General features: G+C 59.0%; 1 protein-coding gene across 2 annotated transcripts in view; it reads right to left on the bottom strand.

The window, feature by feature from the left end:
* SORBS3 (sorbin and SH3 domain containing 3) overlaps positions 1–19,274 on the bottom strand; it is a 31,817-nt gene extending 12,543 nt beyond the window's left edge. Inside the window, exons 1-12 of one of the 2 annotated variants that reach the window (XM_084615271.1) lie at positions 19,246–19,274; positions 10,297–10,416; positions 9,051–9,440; positions 8,122–8,230; positions 7,029–7,273; positions 6,003–6,066; positions 5,509–5,544; positions 4,975–5,050; positions 2,366–2,462; positions 1,356–1,427; positions 689–748; positions 24–110 (exon numbers count right to left, since the gene is read on the bottom strand). In XM_084615271.1, the coding sequence (XP_084471397.1) occupies positions 24–110; positions 689–748; positions 1,356–1,427; positions 2,366–2,462; positions 4,975–5,050; positions 5,509–5,544; positions 6,003–6,066; positions 7,029–7,273; positions 8,122–8,230; positions 9,051–9,440; positions 10,297–10,416; positions 19,246–19,263 (1,374 nt within the window). In that variant the 5' untranslated portion in view covers positions 19,264–19,274. Of the gene's footprint in view, positions 1–23; positions 111–688; positions 749–1,355; positions 1,428–2,365; positions 2,463–4,974; positions 5,051–5,508; positions 5,545–6,002; positions 6,067–7,028; positions 7,274–8,121; positions 8,231–9,050; positions 9,441–10,296; positions 10,417–17,638; positions 17,878–19,245 lie in introns of those variants that run through there. The other variant, XM_084615272.1, reaches the window with a different exon arrangement.
* Between the last annotated feature and the right edge of the window lie 293 nt (positions 19,275–19,567).

Raw genomic sequence — 19,567 nt, 5'->3', positions numbered from 1 at the left:
CCTGGGGAGTGGAGGCGGGATACCTTGCAAGGGTGCTGATGTGTCTCCAGGGCTTTCATGTCCTTGTCTAGCTCCTCGCTTAGCTGCTTTAGCTCTCTCTCCAGCAACACCTGGTTGGGGGGAAGATGGAGACAGCGTGTGTCAGGGCCCAGCCGGCACACTGCCCGGTCGCTCTCACGGAGGGGCCGATGCCAGGGTATGACCCTGCCCGGCGGTGCCGGGGTGGTGGTGGCGGGGATGCACTTCGGCATGGTGCCCCAGCGCCAGGACACCACAAAGCCGCATCGGTACCGCCCTGGCACGGTGTGGCATTGCCACGGCGACGGGGCGTGGAGGTTCCACGGGGTGAGGATGCCCCGGCGCTGTGGCCCCATGGTGCGGCTCTTTCCCTTTCGGCACCAGAGCCTTTGCTGACCAATTGAAACCTCCGCCTGACCTCGGCGTGGAAGCGGGGGAGGGGAAAAACAAAGCACCATGGAAGCCAGTAAACACAGCTGCAGAACAGCTGTGCGGGGTGGGCTGGGAGTGCACATTGCAGGGGAAGGGTCATCGCTCAGCCACAACCCCCTTCCCCCCTCAGGCCTTCAGCACATGCTCACTGGGCTGCACCCCAGGGCGGAGGGCAGCCCCGGCTTTGCTAGCGCGTGCCGGGCACATGCCCCAGCCGTCACAGCTGCACGGCACTTACCTCGATTGGCTGGGATGGCGGGGGAGGCTCCATAGGAAACGTTGCCAGGGGCTTCTTAGGCTGCAAAAGTCAACGAGTGGGCAGCAGTCAGCAAAGCACCCGCTCTAGCAGGGACTGGGAGAAGGCAGATCCGCTCCAGCCAGGGAGTGAGGCAGGATCATTCCCTCCCCGGCCCACCCCGGTGGTGCTCCTGCCACTCCCGCTGACTGTTCTCCAGCCACCTCGCTCCCTCCCAGGGTTCCTGCAATGTAAGGTGGGTGGTGAGCCCACCCTGGGCGTGGGGCAGGGAGCCAGCAGCCCATCTCTAGGAGGGGCTGGTGTGGGGGACGCATCCCTGCGGGGGTTGCCTGCACACTGAGCGAGGCCAGCAGGGTGTCATGGGGGGCTGGACTCAGATCCCATGGAACAAGCCTACAGGTGAGGGGAGCCAGGCACTCCAAAGGACCCCTTCAGCGTCCACAGAGAGGGGGATTGGGTTTGGTTCAGGGGGCTGCAGGGAAAGTCCCTTGCAGAGGGAAGACACTGATGGGACATAGCAGGAGATGGGGTAGGAAGCGGGGGGTAGAGGGACACTGGGGGACCTGAGATAGCAGCAAGCAGCCCTCTCAATCCCACAGCCCCCATAGCAGCTTGGGGGCGGGGGGGAAGAGCACCAGGAGGCTCTTACCAGGCTCCCTGTCTCCAGCTCCTTCAGAAATTGGTACCAGCTGTCAGCACTTCCCGCCAGGGGCTCTGCAGCCTGCAGTTGGGACAGACAGAGCCACACGAGCACATTCCTACGTCAGGCCCCTGCCAGCACTCCCGGAGCCGCAGCCTGGGGATCTCGCCCTGCACAGGAGCCAGGCACATGGCAGGGTCTCCCGTAGCCTCCCATGCACACACACAAGTGATAGCGTCCAGCAATGCATGGGCATGCAGCGTGGCACGCCAAGCACATGGCATAGTCCCCCGGCAGCCTCATGCAGACACGTACACACACATGCTAAATGTCCTGTGCACACACGTACACTTCATGCCGGGCCACACTGTCACCCCCCATGCCCACGGAGCCTCAGGCTCTGCTTCCCCGCCTTCCCAGCCAGTGGCACAGAGCACAAGCCGGACTCCAAGCCAGAGATCAGGCGGGACCGGGACACAGTAAGGCAAACAGCCCGCTGCAGCTCTGGGGCCGACCCCTGGAGCCATGCTGGCACAAGGGGCCGACCCCTGGAGCCGTGCTGGCACAAGGGGCCGACCCCTGGAGCCGTGCTGGCACAAGGGGCCGACCCCTGGAGCCGTGCTGGCACAAGGGGCCGACCCCTGGAGCCGTGCTGGCACAAGGGGCCGACCCCTGGAGCCGTGCTGGCACAAGGGGCCGACCCCTGGAGCCGTGCTGGCACAAGGGGCCGACCCAGGATGGATCCCAAGAGTCTGACAAGATCAGTGCGGCTTTCTCCAGCAGGGAGACACCGCTGCAGCTAGAGGGAGAGCAGCCGGGGCTCCGCTTCCCCGCTCGGGCTGTCCTGCGTCAGTGCAGACCCCCTGGAAAATGCCCCCAGCCCAAGAGCTAGCCAGTATAATGGAGCTAAGGTGTGTGGAGACACGTCTGTGCCAAAGGAAATGCCAAGAGCCCTTCCCCCACCCCCTCACAGAGCAGGCACGGGGTCGGGGGGTGCTCGGGCAGGGAAGGCTCCCTACTGGATGGGGATGGTCAAAGACTGACGATTTCCCGGGTTCGTAGTTGAAAATGCTCCTGGGCTCCATCACGGCATCATTGGCTGCCTCCTGGCCCCTCCTGCAAGGAAAGGGAGTGGGGTGAGTGCAGCTCTGCCCTGCTGCCTAGCTCCCAAGGGCATCCCAAGGCATTTGCAAAGGGCACAGCTACTCCCTTCACCCCTCTCACAACAGGGCTGCACGCCCCCTGCCTCCCGATCACGGGCCACACGGAGGGGCAGATGCCCTCCCACCACTCCCTGCAGCACAGAGGCTGTGCTGGGGCACTGCGATCAGCAAGGGGGAGAGCGCCCCCTGCTAAGCCGGCCACCCCACTCCCGATAGCACAGCCCCCCTACTGCTGCACTGGGGCCAGTGCTGACTGCGAGGGGAGAGCGCCCCCTACTGAGCCACCCACCCTATAACACAACACCCCTAGGGCCATGCTGGGGCATTGGGATCAGCACTGACTCGGAGGAGGGAGTGCCACCCACCCGGCCCCTGGCAGCTCAGCACCCAGGTTCCAGGTGCCCTTACCCCTGGCCTCAGGGCTGGGAGCTGTAAAAGGCACTTGAGTGGCTGTTAAGACACCAAGATTTTTCCTTTAACAGCCATCCCATCATTGCAGACCCTTCTGAAGCAGGGGGGCTTTGCCCCATGGCAGCTAAGCTGGGTACCAGGTGGGGGTAATCATGTGGTGGTGGTGGGGGGAAGCTCCAACAAACTTCATTTTCCAAGCTGGTGGAGGGTTTGTTTGGAAGGGGAGGAGTCCCTCCCTGCCCTTTGCAGCAGGGACACACCTGTCTGGGCACAAAGAACAGGAAAAGCCTGCATAGATGAGGTGGTATTTCTTTCCACACAGTGCTGTTATCCTGTGGAACACACTGCTGCAGGATGTTGCTGCTACGGCCAGTGGTTTGAAATTTGGATTCTTCGCTTTATTCAAAGAGACTCCGCACCTGCACCCCTAGCCAGGATCAGATTAGAAAGGCCCTTGGTCCTCATCCTTCAGGGTACAAGCTGATCAAGAGCCGGGGCCAGACAGGCATAGAATCAGAGAATCAGAGAATATCAGGGTTGGAAGGTACCTCAGGAGGTCATCTAGTCCAACCCCCTGCTCAAAGCAGGACCGATCCCCGACTAAATCATCCCAGCCAGGGCTTTGTCAAGCCTGACCTTAAAAACGTCTAGGGAAGGAGATTCCACCACCTTCCTAGGTAACGCATTCCAGTGTTTCACCAGCCTCCTAGTGAAAAAGTTTTTCCTAATATCCAACCTAAATCTCCCCCACGGCAACTTGAGACCATTACTCCTTGTTCTGTCATCTGCTACCACTGAGAACAGTCTAGAGCCATCCTCTTTGGAACCCCCTTTCAGGTAGCTGAAAGCAGCTATCAAATCCCCCCTCATTCTTTTCTTCTGAAGACTAAACATCCCCAGTTCCCTCAGCCTCTCCTCATAAGTCATGTGTTCCAGTCCCCTAATCATTTTTGTTGCCCTCTGCTGGACTTTTTCCAATTTTTCCACATCCTTCTTGTAGTGTGGGGCCCAAAACTGGACACAGTACTCCAGATGAGGCCTCACCAATGTCAAATAGAGGGGAACGATCACGTCCCTCAATCTGCTGGCAATGCCCCTACTTATACATCCCAAAATACCCTTGGCTTTCTTGGCAACAAGGGCACACTGTTGACTCATATCCAACTTCTTGTTCACTGTAACCCCTAGGTCCTTTTCTGCAGAACTGCTGCCGAGCCATTCGGTCTCTAGTCTGTAGCGGTGCATTGGGTTCTTCCGTCCTAAGTGCAGGACTCTGCACTTGTCCTTGTTGAACCTCATCAGATTTCTTTTGGCCCAATCCTCCAATTTGTCTAGGTCCCTCTGTATCCTATCCCTACCCTCCAGCTTATCTACCACTCCTCCCAATTTAGTGTCATCTGCAAACTTGCTGAGGGTGCAATCCACACCATCCTCCAGATCATTTATGAAGATATTGAACAAAACCGGCCCCAGGACCGACCCCTGGGGCACTCCACTTGATACCGGCTGCCAACTAGACATGGAGCCATTGATCACTACCCGTTGAGCCCAACAAACTAGCCAGCTTTCTATCCACCTTATAGTCCATCCAGCCCATACTTCTTTAACTTGCTGGCAAGAATACTGTGGGAGACCGTGTCAAAAGCTTTGCTAAAGTCAAGGAACAACACGTCCACTGCTTTCCCTTCGTCCACAGAGCCAGTTATGTCCTCACAGGAGATGATAATGAACACTGGGGTGGCACAGGAAGGGTTTTGTACTCGTCTCTAAACCATCATGCGTTGGCCACTGTCAGAGGCAGGATAGCTGGCTAGATCGACCACTGGTCTGTTCCAGCCTGGCACCAGGTTAGATTGCAGAGCTGCCTGGTCAATTATTTGATCTGGCGTGGCAGGAAGTGGGACACTGAACCGATGAGTCCTTGATCTATTCCGGGGCAGGGATACCAGCCTAGAGGCCTGGCTCTTCCCCTCCGCACCTCTGGCTTGCTGCTCCTCCCCACTGGAGAGGTGTGCATGTCCCGTCCCACCAAGCACTCCCACATCTATACTCACCAGCCCAGGCCATTCTGCAGGTAAGGGGAGCCACTTGGAGCGGGGCCCTTTTGTGCAAGCGCCGGAGGGCGTGGCTCTGGAGGAGACAAACGGGTCAGTGCCCAGTGTGGAAAGGGGTGCGGCGCAGACTCCTGGAGGGCCAGGCAAAGGATTGTGTCCTCCCACAGGGCACCATCCCAGAGCCCAACACTCCACCCCGAGTGTAGAGAACTGAAACACCAGCCACTTGCTCTCTGTGCACAGGGGGCTGCAGGGCCTGGTGAGGGCCTTCCCCTACGAACACCCCAAGCCCTGCTCCCTGTGAACACGGGGGCAGGGACTGGTGAGGGGAGTTGTGATCCCTATGGACACACCAACCCCTGTTTTCTATGAACAGGGGGGCAGGAAGCTGTGGTCCCTAGGAAGGCCCCAAGCCCTGCTCTCTATGAACAGTGGTTGCAGAGAGGGGTGAGGGGATCCCCAGGCCCTGTTCTCTGTCCCGATGTTAAAGGACTTGATACTTCCCATCCCCAGCGAGCAGGTTGTGATGCTTACCCACGCAGTGGTGGAAATCCCAGTCCAGCTGCGGTTCTGGAAGAGGAGGGAGATTGGTGTGAGCAGGTTCCCGGATGGGGCAACGTCTGGTGTGGCACACGCTGGGGGTGCAGAAATAAGCACCCCAGCTTGGGATCTTCCCTACCCTGTCTGCTGGGAGGCAGGCTCCCTCACCCCACCCAGCAAGCAGGGCAGGGGGGGAGGCCCATGGGAATTCTGGGAGCAGCAGGGATGTGGCCAGGAACAGGCGCAGGGGAGTGGGGCGGTGGGGATTAGTCGGTCCCTGACCTCTGTCCCAGGATAAGGACAGACACGTGACAGGGGAGCTGGCAGAATGACACTGACTCGTTACATACCATGCGGCGGGGGGGTGGGGGTGGGGAGCGTGGGAGGGCACGAGAGGTGCGTGGCCTCGCTCTAGCCGAGCTGCTGCAGGAAGGCCCCTGCACCCAGCGTGTGGCTCCAAGGTTTGCCGAGGGAGGAGGTGACCTTACCCGGGAGCTTGCGATGGATCTGCTGGAACATGCTCCGGTACCAATCCCGGGGCCGGTCCACGCTCTGCCGTGGGAAGCAAACACACAAGGCATCAGGAGCAGCAGCCCGGCAGCAAGGAGACTAGCGGGGAGCAGAAAGCTACAGCGGGGTCTATATGCCACGGCTGGTGGGGGGCAGGGAAAGTGGCCCCAGCCAGGTGTCAAATGATGGCCAGGACATTGTAGGGAGAGTGGTCACTTTGGATGAGCTATGACCAGCAGGATAGTGAGTTTGTGTGTGTGGTTTTTTGGGGGGGGGAGGGGGTGAGAGAACCTGGATTTGTGCAGGAAATGGCCCACCTTGATTTCATGCACATTGTGTAGAGAGTTGTCACTTTGGATGGGCTATCACCAGCAGGAGAATGAATTTGGGGGGGGGGTGTGAGAAAACCTGGATTTGTGCTGGAAATGGCCCAACTTGATGATCACTTTAGATAAGCTATTACCAGCAGGACAGTGGGGTGGAAGGAGGTATTGTTTCATATTCTCTGTGTGTATATAAAGTCTGCTGCAGTTTCCACGGCATGCATCCGATGAAGTGAGCTGTAGCTCACGAAAGCTCATGCTCAAACAAATTGGTTAGTCTCTAAGGTGCCACAAGTCCTCCTTTTCTTTTTGCATTTAACTCGTATGCATAAGATGCCACCTCCTGCAGCACAGCGCCCCCTAGCACTACACTGGGACACTGAGGTCAGTATGGACTCCCAGGGGACAGCGCCCCCTACTGATCCTCCCACCCCACTTCCTGGGGCACAGCACCAGCTTGTGCCCCCTAGGGCCTTGGGGTCAGCACTGGCTGCAAGGGGAGAGTGCCTCCTCCAGAGCCCCCTACCCTGGAGCACTGCCCCCCTTTGCACCGCACTAGGGCACTGGGATCAGAACCGAGTGCGAGGGGCCAGCACCTCCTACATGCTTCCCTTCCCCGCAGCCCAGCCCAGCAGTGGGGTTTCTAAAGGCCCGTTAAATCCACTCCCTCTCTGGACTCACGGATCGTGATGCGATCGGCATCCCTGTCTCATCCACCGGGCCGATCCCGTCGTACTTCACCCATCGTTTGTCCTTCCTCTTGCTATCCTTGGTCCAGGTGGCAGACCAGGGGGCTGCGCGGGGCACAGGCGGAGGGCCGTTCTCCAGGGGGCTCGTTGCCAACCCAGCCGGGAGGGGAACAGGCACTGCCTGAGAACTGAGCGTCTTCGTTTCTTTGGCAGGCCAGGTCTGGTACCAGTCGCTCACTGCAAGCAAGGCGGGGAGAGACAGACAGAGAGACGGGGTTCAGGGCATGGTCAGTCAAAGACTTATGGGTCCTGCTATGCCAGAGGTGCTTGGTGGTGAGCACAATGGCAGCCCCACTGACAGCAAGGCCCACGTCCCCTGGACAGACACACGGGCTGACAGACAGACTGCCACACCAAGTGTCCAGATGTGGGGCCAGGAGTCCAAGGAACCCAGAACAGCCATGTTATTTTTAATGGGAGGCCTCAGCTCCCCACTCAGCTCCCCAAATGCAGTGCTGGGAAAGGCAAATCCGAGGCTGGGTTCAGTCCTTGCTCTGTGAGCTCTGGGGGCAGGGCTGTGGTGGCAATGGGCTGCTCCAGGTGGGGATGTGCCCGGCTCCCCTGACTGCTCGGTACTATCCAGCTCGAGAAGGGGACACATCCATTCTGTCACTAAGGGGCCACACCTCTCTCCCTGCCCCCAGCACATTGCCAGAGGTGCCTCCCCAGGCTGGCTGAGCTCGGTGGCTGCCCCAGGCTGCCCCCTGCTTCGTTAGTCAGGGCTGGTCTGGGAGAGGAGCTGGGCCTAAACCTGGCGCAGGGAGCGGCCTGGATTTGAGCTTCTCCTGCTTCTCAGCCCCTGAGAAAGCTCTGTGCTCCGCCCTTTCCTGGGACCTCCGGCTTGCAGGCAGACGGCCGCTCCTAGGGGGATGCACTGAGACAGCTGCACCTTGAGATCTGGGCCTCCAGTCACACGGTCCATGGTCCCCAGAAACGGGGCTGGCTGGAAGGGCTTTTGAGACAGAAGGGGCTCTCCCGGGCCTCTGAGCCCAGCACTGTGGGCCACCGTCCCTGGCTGGAGTTACCTGAGCTCCTGGGGGCAGCTCTCCTAGGCTCGGCAGTGCCGTTGCGGGGAGACGTGTCACTGAACTCAAAGTTCAGGGTGTTGGAGCCGCAGTTATGGATCACGGGCACCTATAGGGGAGGGAAACAACATGGTTCTGCTATGCAGGGTGCAGCAGGGCCCAGACAGTGGGCACGAAGGAGTCTGGGTGCAGGGGAGTCAGGGGTCAGGGCACAGAGGGCACTGGGAAGTGTGGGTTACAGCAGGCATGGGGGAGCTGAGGGGCAGAGGAGTCACAGCACACTGGGTGCCAGGGAGCAGGTGCTGGGCTGATTAGGAGGCAGCAGGTGCCAGAGAAGTTGAGGCCTCAGTTTCCCCTCTCTGATTTTGGAACTAGCCGTACACAACAACAGGTGGGGAAGGAGTCTGGACTTCGAGTGGGGGCTGAATGTGTCTCCTGCCCATCCCTCCTCAGACATGGGCCCCAACACTGCATAGCAAAGAGACTCCCCCTTGAACTTTCCGACCCCAGGTCATCGGTTCAACTCCGGCTTAGGCTGGCCGGCACCAAAACCCATCGCTGTCCAACGACTGCTCGGCGACCCCTGGGAGAGGCTGGTTGGGTGGGTCTCAGTCCAGTGGGCGAAGCATCTACAACACAAAGGCCACCGTCCCCATCGGCATCAGTCACCCCCTTCATGGGCAGCCCCGGGGAAGGGCCAAGGGCTGAATGGGCCTGAAGGTTGGGGTGAGGCACTTGGGTGGGGCAGTGTGTGGGGGAAGCCTGGGCTGTCCCTGTGAGGTCAATCTCTGTCTTTGGGCCAGAGACCCAGCAGGGCTGCTAGCTTAGGTGGCTCTGACTCCAGCACCACTGAGCCATGCTGGGTAAGCAGCACCCCCAGCTCCCAGGGCTGGCATGCCATCGCTCCAGACAGGGCAGGCTTCACTCACCCTGGGTCCTCTGTGTCGCAGCGGGACCCACATGGATGGCTGAGGGGATGTGGCCGTGGGGGCTGCTGGGCTCCTGGCAGCAGGAAGGAATTCCCTCTTCTGGAAGTGGGATGGGACGAACTCTTCCAATCTGGGGCCCCGGGGCCCCTCAGGGTTCAGGCAACCCCCTGCCGTGGCATGGGGGGCTGGAGAGGAGAGACTGTGGGGAAAGCAGCCGCTGCCCCCTGCTCCTGCTGGATGTGCACTGTGTCTCTCCCAGAGATGGGGATTCCCAGCTGCCCTGAATGTCCCCTGCAGGGGCGCGGGAAGAGAGACGTTGCCGAGGAGCAGTGCTTTCTGCGCAGCAGGCTCCGGTCCCCAGCCATGCAGGAGAGGTTCCAGGGGTCGCACCTGTGGGAGGGGCAGGAATAAGTTCACTGTTGATGAGAGCAGGAGGCTGACAGAGCCAGGTGCTGGGCACGTTTCTACCACCGTGCACCAACACCCAGCCAGTGCCCCTCCATCCTGTTCCAGCCCTGAGTCTCCAGCCCAGCTCTGCCGGTCCTGTCCTGCAGTGCCCCACCCCCGTTCAAGCTCTGGACCCCCTCCCGGTTCCCGTGGGTCCCTCAATCCCAACCCTCAGCCCCTCCTGCTATTCCAGCCGGGAGCTCCCCGCGTCAGACAGCTCTGCTGATGCCTCTCAGGCCTGCCCTACAGTCCCCTCCCTCCATTTCCTGAGCTGGGGGCCACACCCTGTGTTTGTTGTGTATGGAACAAAGATGGGACTCCCCTGAGCCATCCCCGCCGGGGCCCTGAGCTGGGAAGGGACAGAGGCCCAATGCTCTGACTCCTGAGCAGGCGTTCCCTCGCCACCTCGCTTTGCAGCCACCATCGCCCCAATCCGACTGCCTGCCCATGAGCAGCCCCGTGCCATCAGCACTGAGCACCTGGCGACAGGCACAGCGAGGGGTGAGAGACCTCAAGCAGGTACGGTGTGGCTGGAGCACCCAGGCGTACAGGGAGTCAGTGGCAGAGCCGGGAATAGAACCCAGGAGTCCTGGCTGCCAGGCCAAGATCTATTAGGGCCTGCTTTGTCCCAGCAAAGGACCATTCCCAGCAGATGGCTCTCGCTACACTGACTGTAGTATAGAGGCTTCCCAGGGGAGCCAGTTCCACTGCGTGGGCTGCTTGGGAGCATTTCCTGTTATTCGCACATCGACCCCGCGATGGTAAAAACAACAGGAGCTCAGGGGAATCAACGCCTTACGCTCCGGGGCTGCAGTGTCCCAGATCCGGCTGCCTGGAACGCCATTGCTGTCTCATGCCTCTCAGCTGCCCGGAACCACGGGGCGGGAGGGTGGAGCACAGGGGTCAGCACAGCAGGGCTCTGCAACACAGAGGGAAAGAGATGTGGCCACGGCCCTGAGCCTGAGCCAGGATGGAGACATGGCAGAGCAGACATGGGTTTCGCTGGTCAGGAAACTGGGGTCCAGCTTGCCTGTCCCTGTTCATTCCACCCCCATCCAGAGGCCGGATTCACTGCCTGGCAGCCTCATGCCTCTACCAGGGCCGCCGGGCACTCAGGCTGGCGAGGGCGCCTACGGCACCAAGCCAGTAGCCAGCCAGGGCTTTGGGGCTGCAGCGTCACGCTCCGAGGGCAAGACAAGAGCCAATGAAGCAGCAGTGGCCCCACAGACAGCAGGATCAGGGCCTGCGAATCTGCTGAGTCCTGCATGCAGAGGCAAACTGGGGCTCTCAGGGTGCGGGAATCCAACAGTGCTGGCGGGCGGCAGCATGGGATTTGGAATGGCTTCAGTTTCTTTCCTTCCCAGCTACAACTCTCCCCAGGAGAGGGAGGCAGACGGGGAGAGCCTCTAAATCCCAGCTCCAGAGAGATCCTGGCCACAGCCCATCAGCGCTGCACACTCCGCTCTTGGGAAACAAACCCCCCCGCCACCGTGACTGGTGGGGGTCCACTGCGAGGTCAGGGCCTGACTCCTTTCTCTGCCAGTGCGAACGTTGTGTCTGGCCATTCCCTGCTGCTATGACAATGGCACGGCCTTGTATTCAGCCCTGAACAACAAGCTACAGTCGGAGCTGCTGCCGGACTCCACCATCGTGGGAATGGCAGAGCCGTCTGGGGGCAGCACTGGGTTAACAGAAGGGAGGGGGCCGTGTCTGGGGCCGGGGCTCACGGGGAACAATCCAGGGAGGGCTTGGAACAGCCAGAGCAGTCGGAGGGTCACTCGGCCCTGCCTGATGGGCACCCCCAGAGGGTGACGCCTGGCTACACCCGGCCTTTCTAGAGATAGGGCCCTGGCCCTGCACTGTGGGGCCTGGTTTCCCTGCCCTGCTCTGGTGCTTGCCCCGGGATTTGTGGGGTTCCCAGCAAAGCCCCTCCTGAGGAGCCTTCCCCATTCCCTCAACCTCTCCCGTGTTAGCCCCCCCCCCCATTTTCTCCACGCCAGGCTCAGCAGCCACCTGCAAAAGCATCGCAACACCCCTGTCCCTCTCCAAGCCTGGGGAAGGCCAGCGAGGTGACAGTCCCCTCCTGGAGGCAGCCCCGACTGGCAGAGCTGAGCATGGAGCTAAGCCAGCACAATTAAGGCAGTGCCACTCATTGGGGGCCCCCTGTTGTCTCTGGGGCACCCCCCTTGGCTAGGAGTTTTGTGGGCAGATTCCAGCCCCTCGTCTGTCCATGGCGGGCAGGAGGCGGGGCTGAGATGGGACAAGGAGAGCCCCGACCTCCAGGCTAAGTTCGATGGAGTGGGAAGCGCAGACCCATCGCCGAAACCCTCTTGCTCAGGACGGAGCCCTGCACCACAGCTAGAAGGGCCGTGGGCTCACGGAGCAGGGGCCGAGGAGAAGCCGGGGGCCCAAACACACACCTGGCGCCATTCCCCAGCAGCCATGCCCATTCCGCACGGAGCAGAAATCCACTTCAGACTCTTCTCCGCCCTGGCCGCCCAGTGGTCGGCACAACAAGCATAGGTGCAGGCTAGAACACCAGATGCAACAGCTTGGTGTTATTTATATAGCATCCACAGGGCGCTCAGCATTTAGCAGACAGAGCCTTGCCCTGAAAACCTTGCAACCTAAGGGGGAAATACACGGTTTCCCAGGCTTTTCCAGCCAACAGAAACACAGCCGCTCACATGGGACTCCAGCCCAGCACATGTGCGGGCAACAACTCATTAACCCTGTAGTTGCTGGATTAAAATAACTGTGCACAAAGAGCCGGGGAGAAGGAGCCAGGTTGAAGTGAGGATATGGAGACTGGACAAGGAGCCTGGGAGCCAGTGGGAAAGGGGAACATCGGTGTGCGGGGGTGAGTGAATGAGGAGCCAGGAGGACGCAACTGGGATTGGCTGGGCCAGGGGCTTTAAGGAGCCAAGGGGTGGAAGGGTGAACTGGGAAAGGCTGGGCAAGGAGACTGGGACGGGGATGAGAAGCTTGAGTAGTGGAGACTGGGACTGGCGAGGTGAATAGAGTGGGAATGGGACGAGGAGTCAGGGGTGCAGAAGAGACAGGACTGGGACAGGTTGGAGGGGAAAGGGCCCGCTGCAGCGCGCTCCCCTCCAGGGCCTGGAATGGAACCCAAGAGTCCTGGTCCACCTGGAGGATGACAGCCTACTACTGCTATCGGTCACTCTGTTAGCTCAAGCAGCAGACATCTGCGTGGCGGCTCTAAAGGGTCCCTCCTGTCTTTAATGACATGATCACATACTACTGTATGTGAGTACATGTACATAATGCAATACTGCACAAAAGAGAAGAACCAAAACCCATTAGTAACTGACGGAAACAGACACCAAAACATTGTAGTATTTGTGGTTGCATCTGTTTGCCACTGTTTAGTAAAGCCCTAAACGCAAACACACACTCACCCTGTCTCTTTTATCTCCCTCGCCCACACTGGCAGCTCTCTGGCAGCACACAGGGAGATGCAGCTGCCAGTTCCCACCCTCAGTTTTACCTGCATCCTTGAGCCCAGATGTCTCTGGCACTGTGGCTGTTAACTCAGCAGGGAGTGAGCGAGACGGGGAGAAGAGGGAAAGGGAAGAAACCAGCCTGAGGGAAAGAGACTCTGGCCAGATCTGCCCCCAACTTCCAACCACCAACAAACCCAGCTGGGATTCCCCTGTGGACATTAATGTCTCAGCAAAAAGCCTTCTCCCCAGACATGGTCCTTAATGCAGACCAGTCTCTCTCTCTCTCTCTGTTCCCAGCCAGCTTGCTGCTCCCTCCCTGCAGCCTTGCTCAGAGGCCGGGAAGGGGACGACCCCAGGGGGGTACGCAGATGCCAATGCCCAGGGCAGAGTGGAGGGGCAGGACCACAAGGAGGATCCGTTATTCCCCACCAGCATCTGAGGTTGCCACCAACTCATCCGTGCCTGGAGCTGCAGCTCCAGCTCAGGCTGGGGGGGTCTGCTTGCTGGTACAGGGCCAAGTCTCCCCCACTGCTGGGGTGAGGTGCAGGTGTGGAGCTGGAGTCTCCAGTGCACGGAAACCACATGACTAGGGCATGCGCTCACTGTTCCCGGACCAGTGTGGGCAGGAGCCCTGGCACCAAGATCTGAGCAGTGCCTTCCCCATGAGTCTCACTCTGACCTCCCTGCTCCCCTTACTGGGAGGGGACACCCCTTCCTTTAACCTCAGCACCCCCATCCTGCCAGCTGGGCACCCCCCGACTCCAGGGATAGTCCCTCAGGCTGGATGAAACTCGATGCACTGGTTTAGCTCTGGCAGGAGAATGCTGCCCTGCAGGGGGGTGCGGGTGGGGGAGGGTGAAGCTTTTGGAGTGCCGCTGGTGTGCAAATATTTCCAGAGCCAAGTACCATCCCAGTGCAAACACTGCAGAGAAAGGCAGGCCCAGAGAGAGGGGGCTGGAGCAGCGTGTTGGAGCAGGAGAACAATCCGGAGGGGAGGGACGACCCATCAGCTCTGGGGCTGAGGGGATGAGTCACTGCTATAAAACAGAGCCGGGCCTGGCACTGCACCCAGGGTAGGGGAGCAGGAAAGGGGGAATGTGTCCCAGTGTCTCTCCAGCTGCTCCGCTCTTCCCAAGCAGCACACAGGCCCCTTAACCAGCCTCTCACCCTCACTGCCCCTGAGGTACTGAGCTGCTCAACACACAACAGAACCAGGACTCCTGGGTTCTACTCCAAGCTCAGGGAGGAGTCGCGGGCTCCAGCGCGTTAGGGGAAGGGGCTAGGGTCCAGAACTCCTTTCCCTGCTGTGCCACTGACCTACTGAGCGACCCTGGGCCAGTCACGTTCCCTCTCTTTTCTTCAGTTTCCCCATCTGTGAAATGGGGATAGTATTTATTTCCCCAGGGCACAAGGGGGTTGTGAGAGGTAATGAGTTAACACTTGTGAAGCACTCGAACATGCCGGGGGTGCTGCGGCCATACAAACTCCACACTGCCCCCTGCACTGGAGCACGGCCTTTGTCTTGATCCAAGAACTACTTACCTGGTCACCTGAGCCATCAACCTCTTCCTCTACAGTGCTCCCTCACCTCCCCATCTCCTCCCTCACACTGCACCCCATCCCGCTCCTCCAACCCCACTGCACCCCTTCCAATAACCACCCCACACTGCTCCCCGTCCCCCACCTCCAACCCCACCGCACCTCTTCCAATAACCACCCCACACTGCTCCCCGTCCCCCACCTCCAACCCCACCGCACCTCTTCCAATAACCACCCCACACTGCTCCCCGTCCCCCACCTCCAACCCCACCGCACCTCTTCCAATAACCACCCCACACTGCTCCCCGTCCCCCACCTCCAACCCCACTGCACCTCTTCCTATAACCACCCCACACTGCACCCCACCTCCAACCCCACTGCACCCCTTCCTGTAACCTTTCCAACCCTGCTCCCCAGCCCAGCCCATCCACCCCCTTTGCACCCCTCTCTCCCATGAGGTCCCCATCACCCACTCACCATTCCAAGCCACCCCTACATGACCCAACCAGAACCGGGCAGGCATTGAGAGGGCAGCGATGAACCCTTTGCAGTTGACCTTTAACAGCTGCTGATCTCTGGCTGCTCCTGGCTTTGAACCCCCAGGCCACGGAGCGCCCTGCAGTGCAGGTTGCCAGCGCCTTGAGCCGGAGAGGACAGGACGGGCTCTGAACTGCAGCCTCAGGCCAGTTGCTGCCCCCCTCTCTCCCTGAGGCCCTGCCAGCCTCTTGCCTCTCTGTAGAGGCTGCCTTTGTTACAGCACAGGACAAAGGCATTTGCGGTGGAGGAGGGGAGATTCCTTCTCCAGAACCAGCCCTAGCCAGGGTCTTGGCCCAAGGCCCAGCCTGGGTCCTTGCTCTCCGGCCTACTCCCTCCCTGGTGTAGAGGGCACCGTTCCCATCCTATTGGACGCAGCTGGGTGAGGCGGTGCCATGGGGATTTGGCACAGAGGCCTCTGCACCAAGGGGTGCCCAAGGCAACGCTGGTGCTTGGCACACAGCGGGGAGCACCAGGTTTGAGGAGGAACGGGCTGGAACGCAACCTGCAGAAAGGGCCCCTCTCTGTGCTTTCACCCTGGGGCAGCTAGCCACGTACTCTTCAACTCTCACGGCTCCCATGCCCAGCCGGTGCCCACCCAGTGCTTGCACTGCTCTCTATCACAGTGCAAAAGTCTAATTCTCATGGTGCCAGCCCAGTGCGTTTATCTGCCCCTTGCAATCCTCACTCTGAGAAAGGAAACTCTCTCCCCAGAGCTAGGTTGCTGGGTGGGGCATCTATTCACATTAGTGCCCGACACTTTACCTTCAGACCCCTGCCAGGAAATCCAGGCTGTGCCTGGCTCAGATGCAGAGAGCCTGCATCACTCTTTGCTTGGGGCGTGCAAGAGTCTGGATGCAATTATGGGGACAGCGTAGCTCTCTGAGAGCCAGCGAAGCATTTTTCCCTTTGGCGTCCCCTCGAACATTTCCATTCCCCACCCAGCTGCCACCCCCACAGCTTGCAATGTGACAGCTTAATGCCGAGCCATAATAATCGCTACCATTCGCTCCTTTCCGGGGACTGGCACTCAAGGATCTCAAAGCACTTTACCAATACTGGGCCCAATTAAGGGGTAAGTCCAAAGAGCAAACCAAAGGAGACGACCCTATTATGATGCCATTATAAATGGGGTGTCCCTAGCTGGAGTGCTGAGCTCTGGTCACCCATCTCAATCAGGAAAGAGCAGATAGAGGGGCTGGGGGCTGGGGGCTGGAGAGATTCCTGTGTGAAGAGAGATTGCAAAGATGGGTCAGTTAACAGAGCAGATGGGTCAGAGGGGACAGGCTAGGGGCGGGTAGCTAAATGGCAGAGAGAGGGGAGATTGGGTGCCCCTCTTTACCCTTCCTCTTGATACATGATCAGAGGCCTGGGCAATGAAACTGAAAGGCAGCATATTTATAAACGATGAAAGGAAAATCTGCTCACAGCCACAGATATCACAGAGACCTAGAACTTGGCAAGACTCAAAAAAAGGATAATGAGAACTATATTCCCCCCACTCCAGCTGTGCCAGGTGCTGTACACACATATCTAGAGACAGTCCTTGCCCTGAAGAGTTTCAGCCTAAACAGACAAGAGAAAGTCTGGGAGGGGAAACTGAGGCAGAGTAACAGGGCAGTGACTTGCCCAAGATCACACCGTAGGTCAGTGGCAGAGCTGGGAATGGAACCCAGGTGTCCTGAGAGCCAGTCTAGTGCCCTGCTCACTGGACTACACTGCCTCTGGCTGTTCTTTTTAATGAGAACGAGAGGGGGGTTGTGGTTTCTGGGTGCAGCACTTTGACAGCCTGGGGTAGAGGGTGCTGGGCTGGAGACATGCTGAGCTCTGTTATTTTCAGTTGCATGGTGCACTGAGAGTCATGTTAGAAACACAAGAATCAACATTATCAACAGTAAACGGCGCCTCCCAGCCCTCTTGTGAAGTGGGGATTATTATCTCTGATTTGTATGCGGGAAACTGAAGCACAGAGGGGAGATGTGACTTGCCCACGGTTACAGAAAGGAACCCAGGAGTCCTGACTTTCAGCCTCTGACTAGATCATGCTGTCTCCAAGAGCCGAGCAAAGAACTCAGGAGTTCTGACTCCTAGCCCCCTGTTCTAACCACTCCTCCCGAAGAGCTGGGAAGAGAACCCAGGCATCCTGACTCCCAGTCCCTCTTGCTCTAACCACTGGACCCCATTCCCTTCTGCTCATGTACCCTATAATCCAGGAATAAGACAGGCAGAGGCAAAAGACATCAGAAGCTCTGTTTGCAAGTGTACTCATGCTCCAGGCTTGAGTGTACTCATGGCTCCGGTCCTTCTGCACACAAACCGCCTGCAGCTCTGGTCTCTCTCCCCAAAGCTGTGGGGAGCTGAGAGTTTGCAGGGTTTGGTGCAGGAGGGAATCCAGGCTGGGCTCGAATCGCACCACCCGGGGGCACGGGGTGTCTGATAAAGATTGATCTAAAAACCTTCATGCCTTTGGCTTTTTACGAATAGGAGGGTTCCCGTGATCAGAATTCCACTCCCTCCACCCCCGTCCTGGCCTATATACCCCCCCTACATCCACACACCCCCCTACACACACACACACTGCAGAGAGAGAAGGCAGCTCCCTACCTTCCGAGAGGAGCCTGGCAAGGAACTCCGTCCAACATCCCCAGAGAGCAGGGCACTTCCCACGCTAGGACGGTTAGCAGCACCCGGGTGGCAGCTGTCCACGCTGACCGAGTCCCGTGCCTGCTGCTAGCCCAGGCAGTGCGTCCGAAGGGCTGGCTCCCAGCAGCAGTACGGTGCAGTGGGAGGGCAGCGCTGGGCTGAGTGTGTGGGATTCTGTATCTAATAGTCGTGCTGCGAGCTGCAGGGGGAGCAACTCACACACACACACACACACAACAGAAAAACAAGCAAACTTGGAGGGGAAACAATCCGAGGAGAAGGAACGTGCCCTCTGACACCAGGGGATGGAGGGAAAGCTGGCCCTCCCTGCTCCAGGGGCATCCCGCCAGCGAGCACCATGCTCCTGCAGCTAGCCCGCAGCATGGGAAAAGTCCCTCTTTTGAGGAAGCCCCAGAGAGAGCCTTCCCTCACTCACACACTCTGTGGGATTGAGACAGCTTCTCCCAGGGCTGGATGTCCCCTGCCAGCAAGCATCAGAGACTGATAGTGACGCAAGGGGACACACTCCGAGGAGCAGAGAATTTGCAGGGAAAAGTCACTGAGGACAAGCTGCCCATTGCTCCGGGGTTTTAGTGACCCTAGCAAGGTCAGCAGCTGAGCAAATCCCCTCTGGCCTGCCCACAGAGTGCCTAAGAAGTCTGTCCCTTCCCTTCCCTTCCCTCCCCAGGCCATCACTGTCCCTCCCGGCTTATCTGGAAAGCTGGCAGCACTGTGCAGCATTGCAATTAAAACAAACATGGATCCGGAGCCGGCGAAAGGCCATTCAGAGTTTCCAGTGACATTTCCAGAGTGAGGACGCGTTCCAGGGAGAGGGAGCCCAGCCAGAGGGCTGAAATAATGAACTGCACACACACACACACACACTCCGCCTGGTTACAAAACAGGCCTTGAGAACTCACGGGCTCTCACACGCAAGCATACATGCTAGGGCCACACGTTCATCCACAGAGACATGGAGACAGTTATGCACCCCCACCACACATGTACTTCTGGACACATATGGAGGCATACATGACTAGCGATCATTCATGTGCATATTCATGCATGCAAACACATGTGAACACACAGATACAGACAAGCATATTCCCAAAGTGCCCTGGCACAAACATGCCAACCCAGACCCCCATGCAGAGTCTAGTGAGGGGTAGGGTGCCAGCCTCTGCCAGACACACCCACTGGCCATGCATGCCCTTCCAACATGCATATTTCACTCCCCTGATCAATTCTCCTTGCTCCTTGAAGAGTCTGTGACAGGCTGCCAGCCCTGCAGCCTGGAGACCTTGGTCTCTCCTCTGCCCCAGAAGCAGCAGAGCAAGCTCCCTGCAACCTGCGTCAGTCCCGACAGAGGCTGGCCAGTCTCCAGCGCCCTCTGCTGAGGCACTGGTGCTGTGGGCGCCTCTTGTGCTAGGAGCTGGATTGAGACAAACTCATTTCACACACGGGCTCCAGATGGGAACGGCTTGCAGTTGCTGCTGACCTGGGCTGTGTTTGAACCAGGGACTAGCCCCGGGGCTAGCCACCCCACCCGCGTGCGATCCATTCTTCACCTTCGATCCATTCTCCATCTTTGCACCCAGCCTCTATTGTATCCAAGCCACATTTCTTAGGAGATGGGATGAGGGGAGTCAGCTGGATGCTCAAGTAAATTTGTTCATCTCTAAGGTGCCACAAGTCCTCCTTTTCTTTTAGCTGGATCAAAGGTTCTGCTTTCGGCCCATTTCTCATCTCACCATCCGCTGCTGCAGGCCAGACAAATATGCTGTGGGCGGCATATTGGGCAGTGCAGTCCCCATCGCGAAACCATTGCTCTGCAGACCACCCTGGGATCGCCCGAGTGTGGGAGATGGTCTAGCAAGGCAGAGGCGGAGC

The sequence above is a fragment of the Lepidochelys olivacea genome (assembly GCF_965140295.1).
Source record: "Lepidochelys olivacea isolate rLepOli2 genome assembly, chromosome: 26".
Lineage (NCBI taxonomy): Eukaryota > Metazoa > Chordata > Testudines > Cheloniidae > Lepidochelys > Lepidochelys olivacea.
Note: the sequence above shows the minus strand (reverse complement) of the source record. Positions and strands in the feature narration are given on the sequence as shown.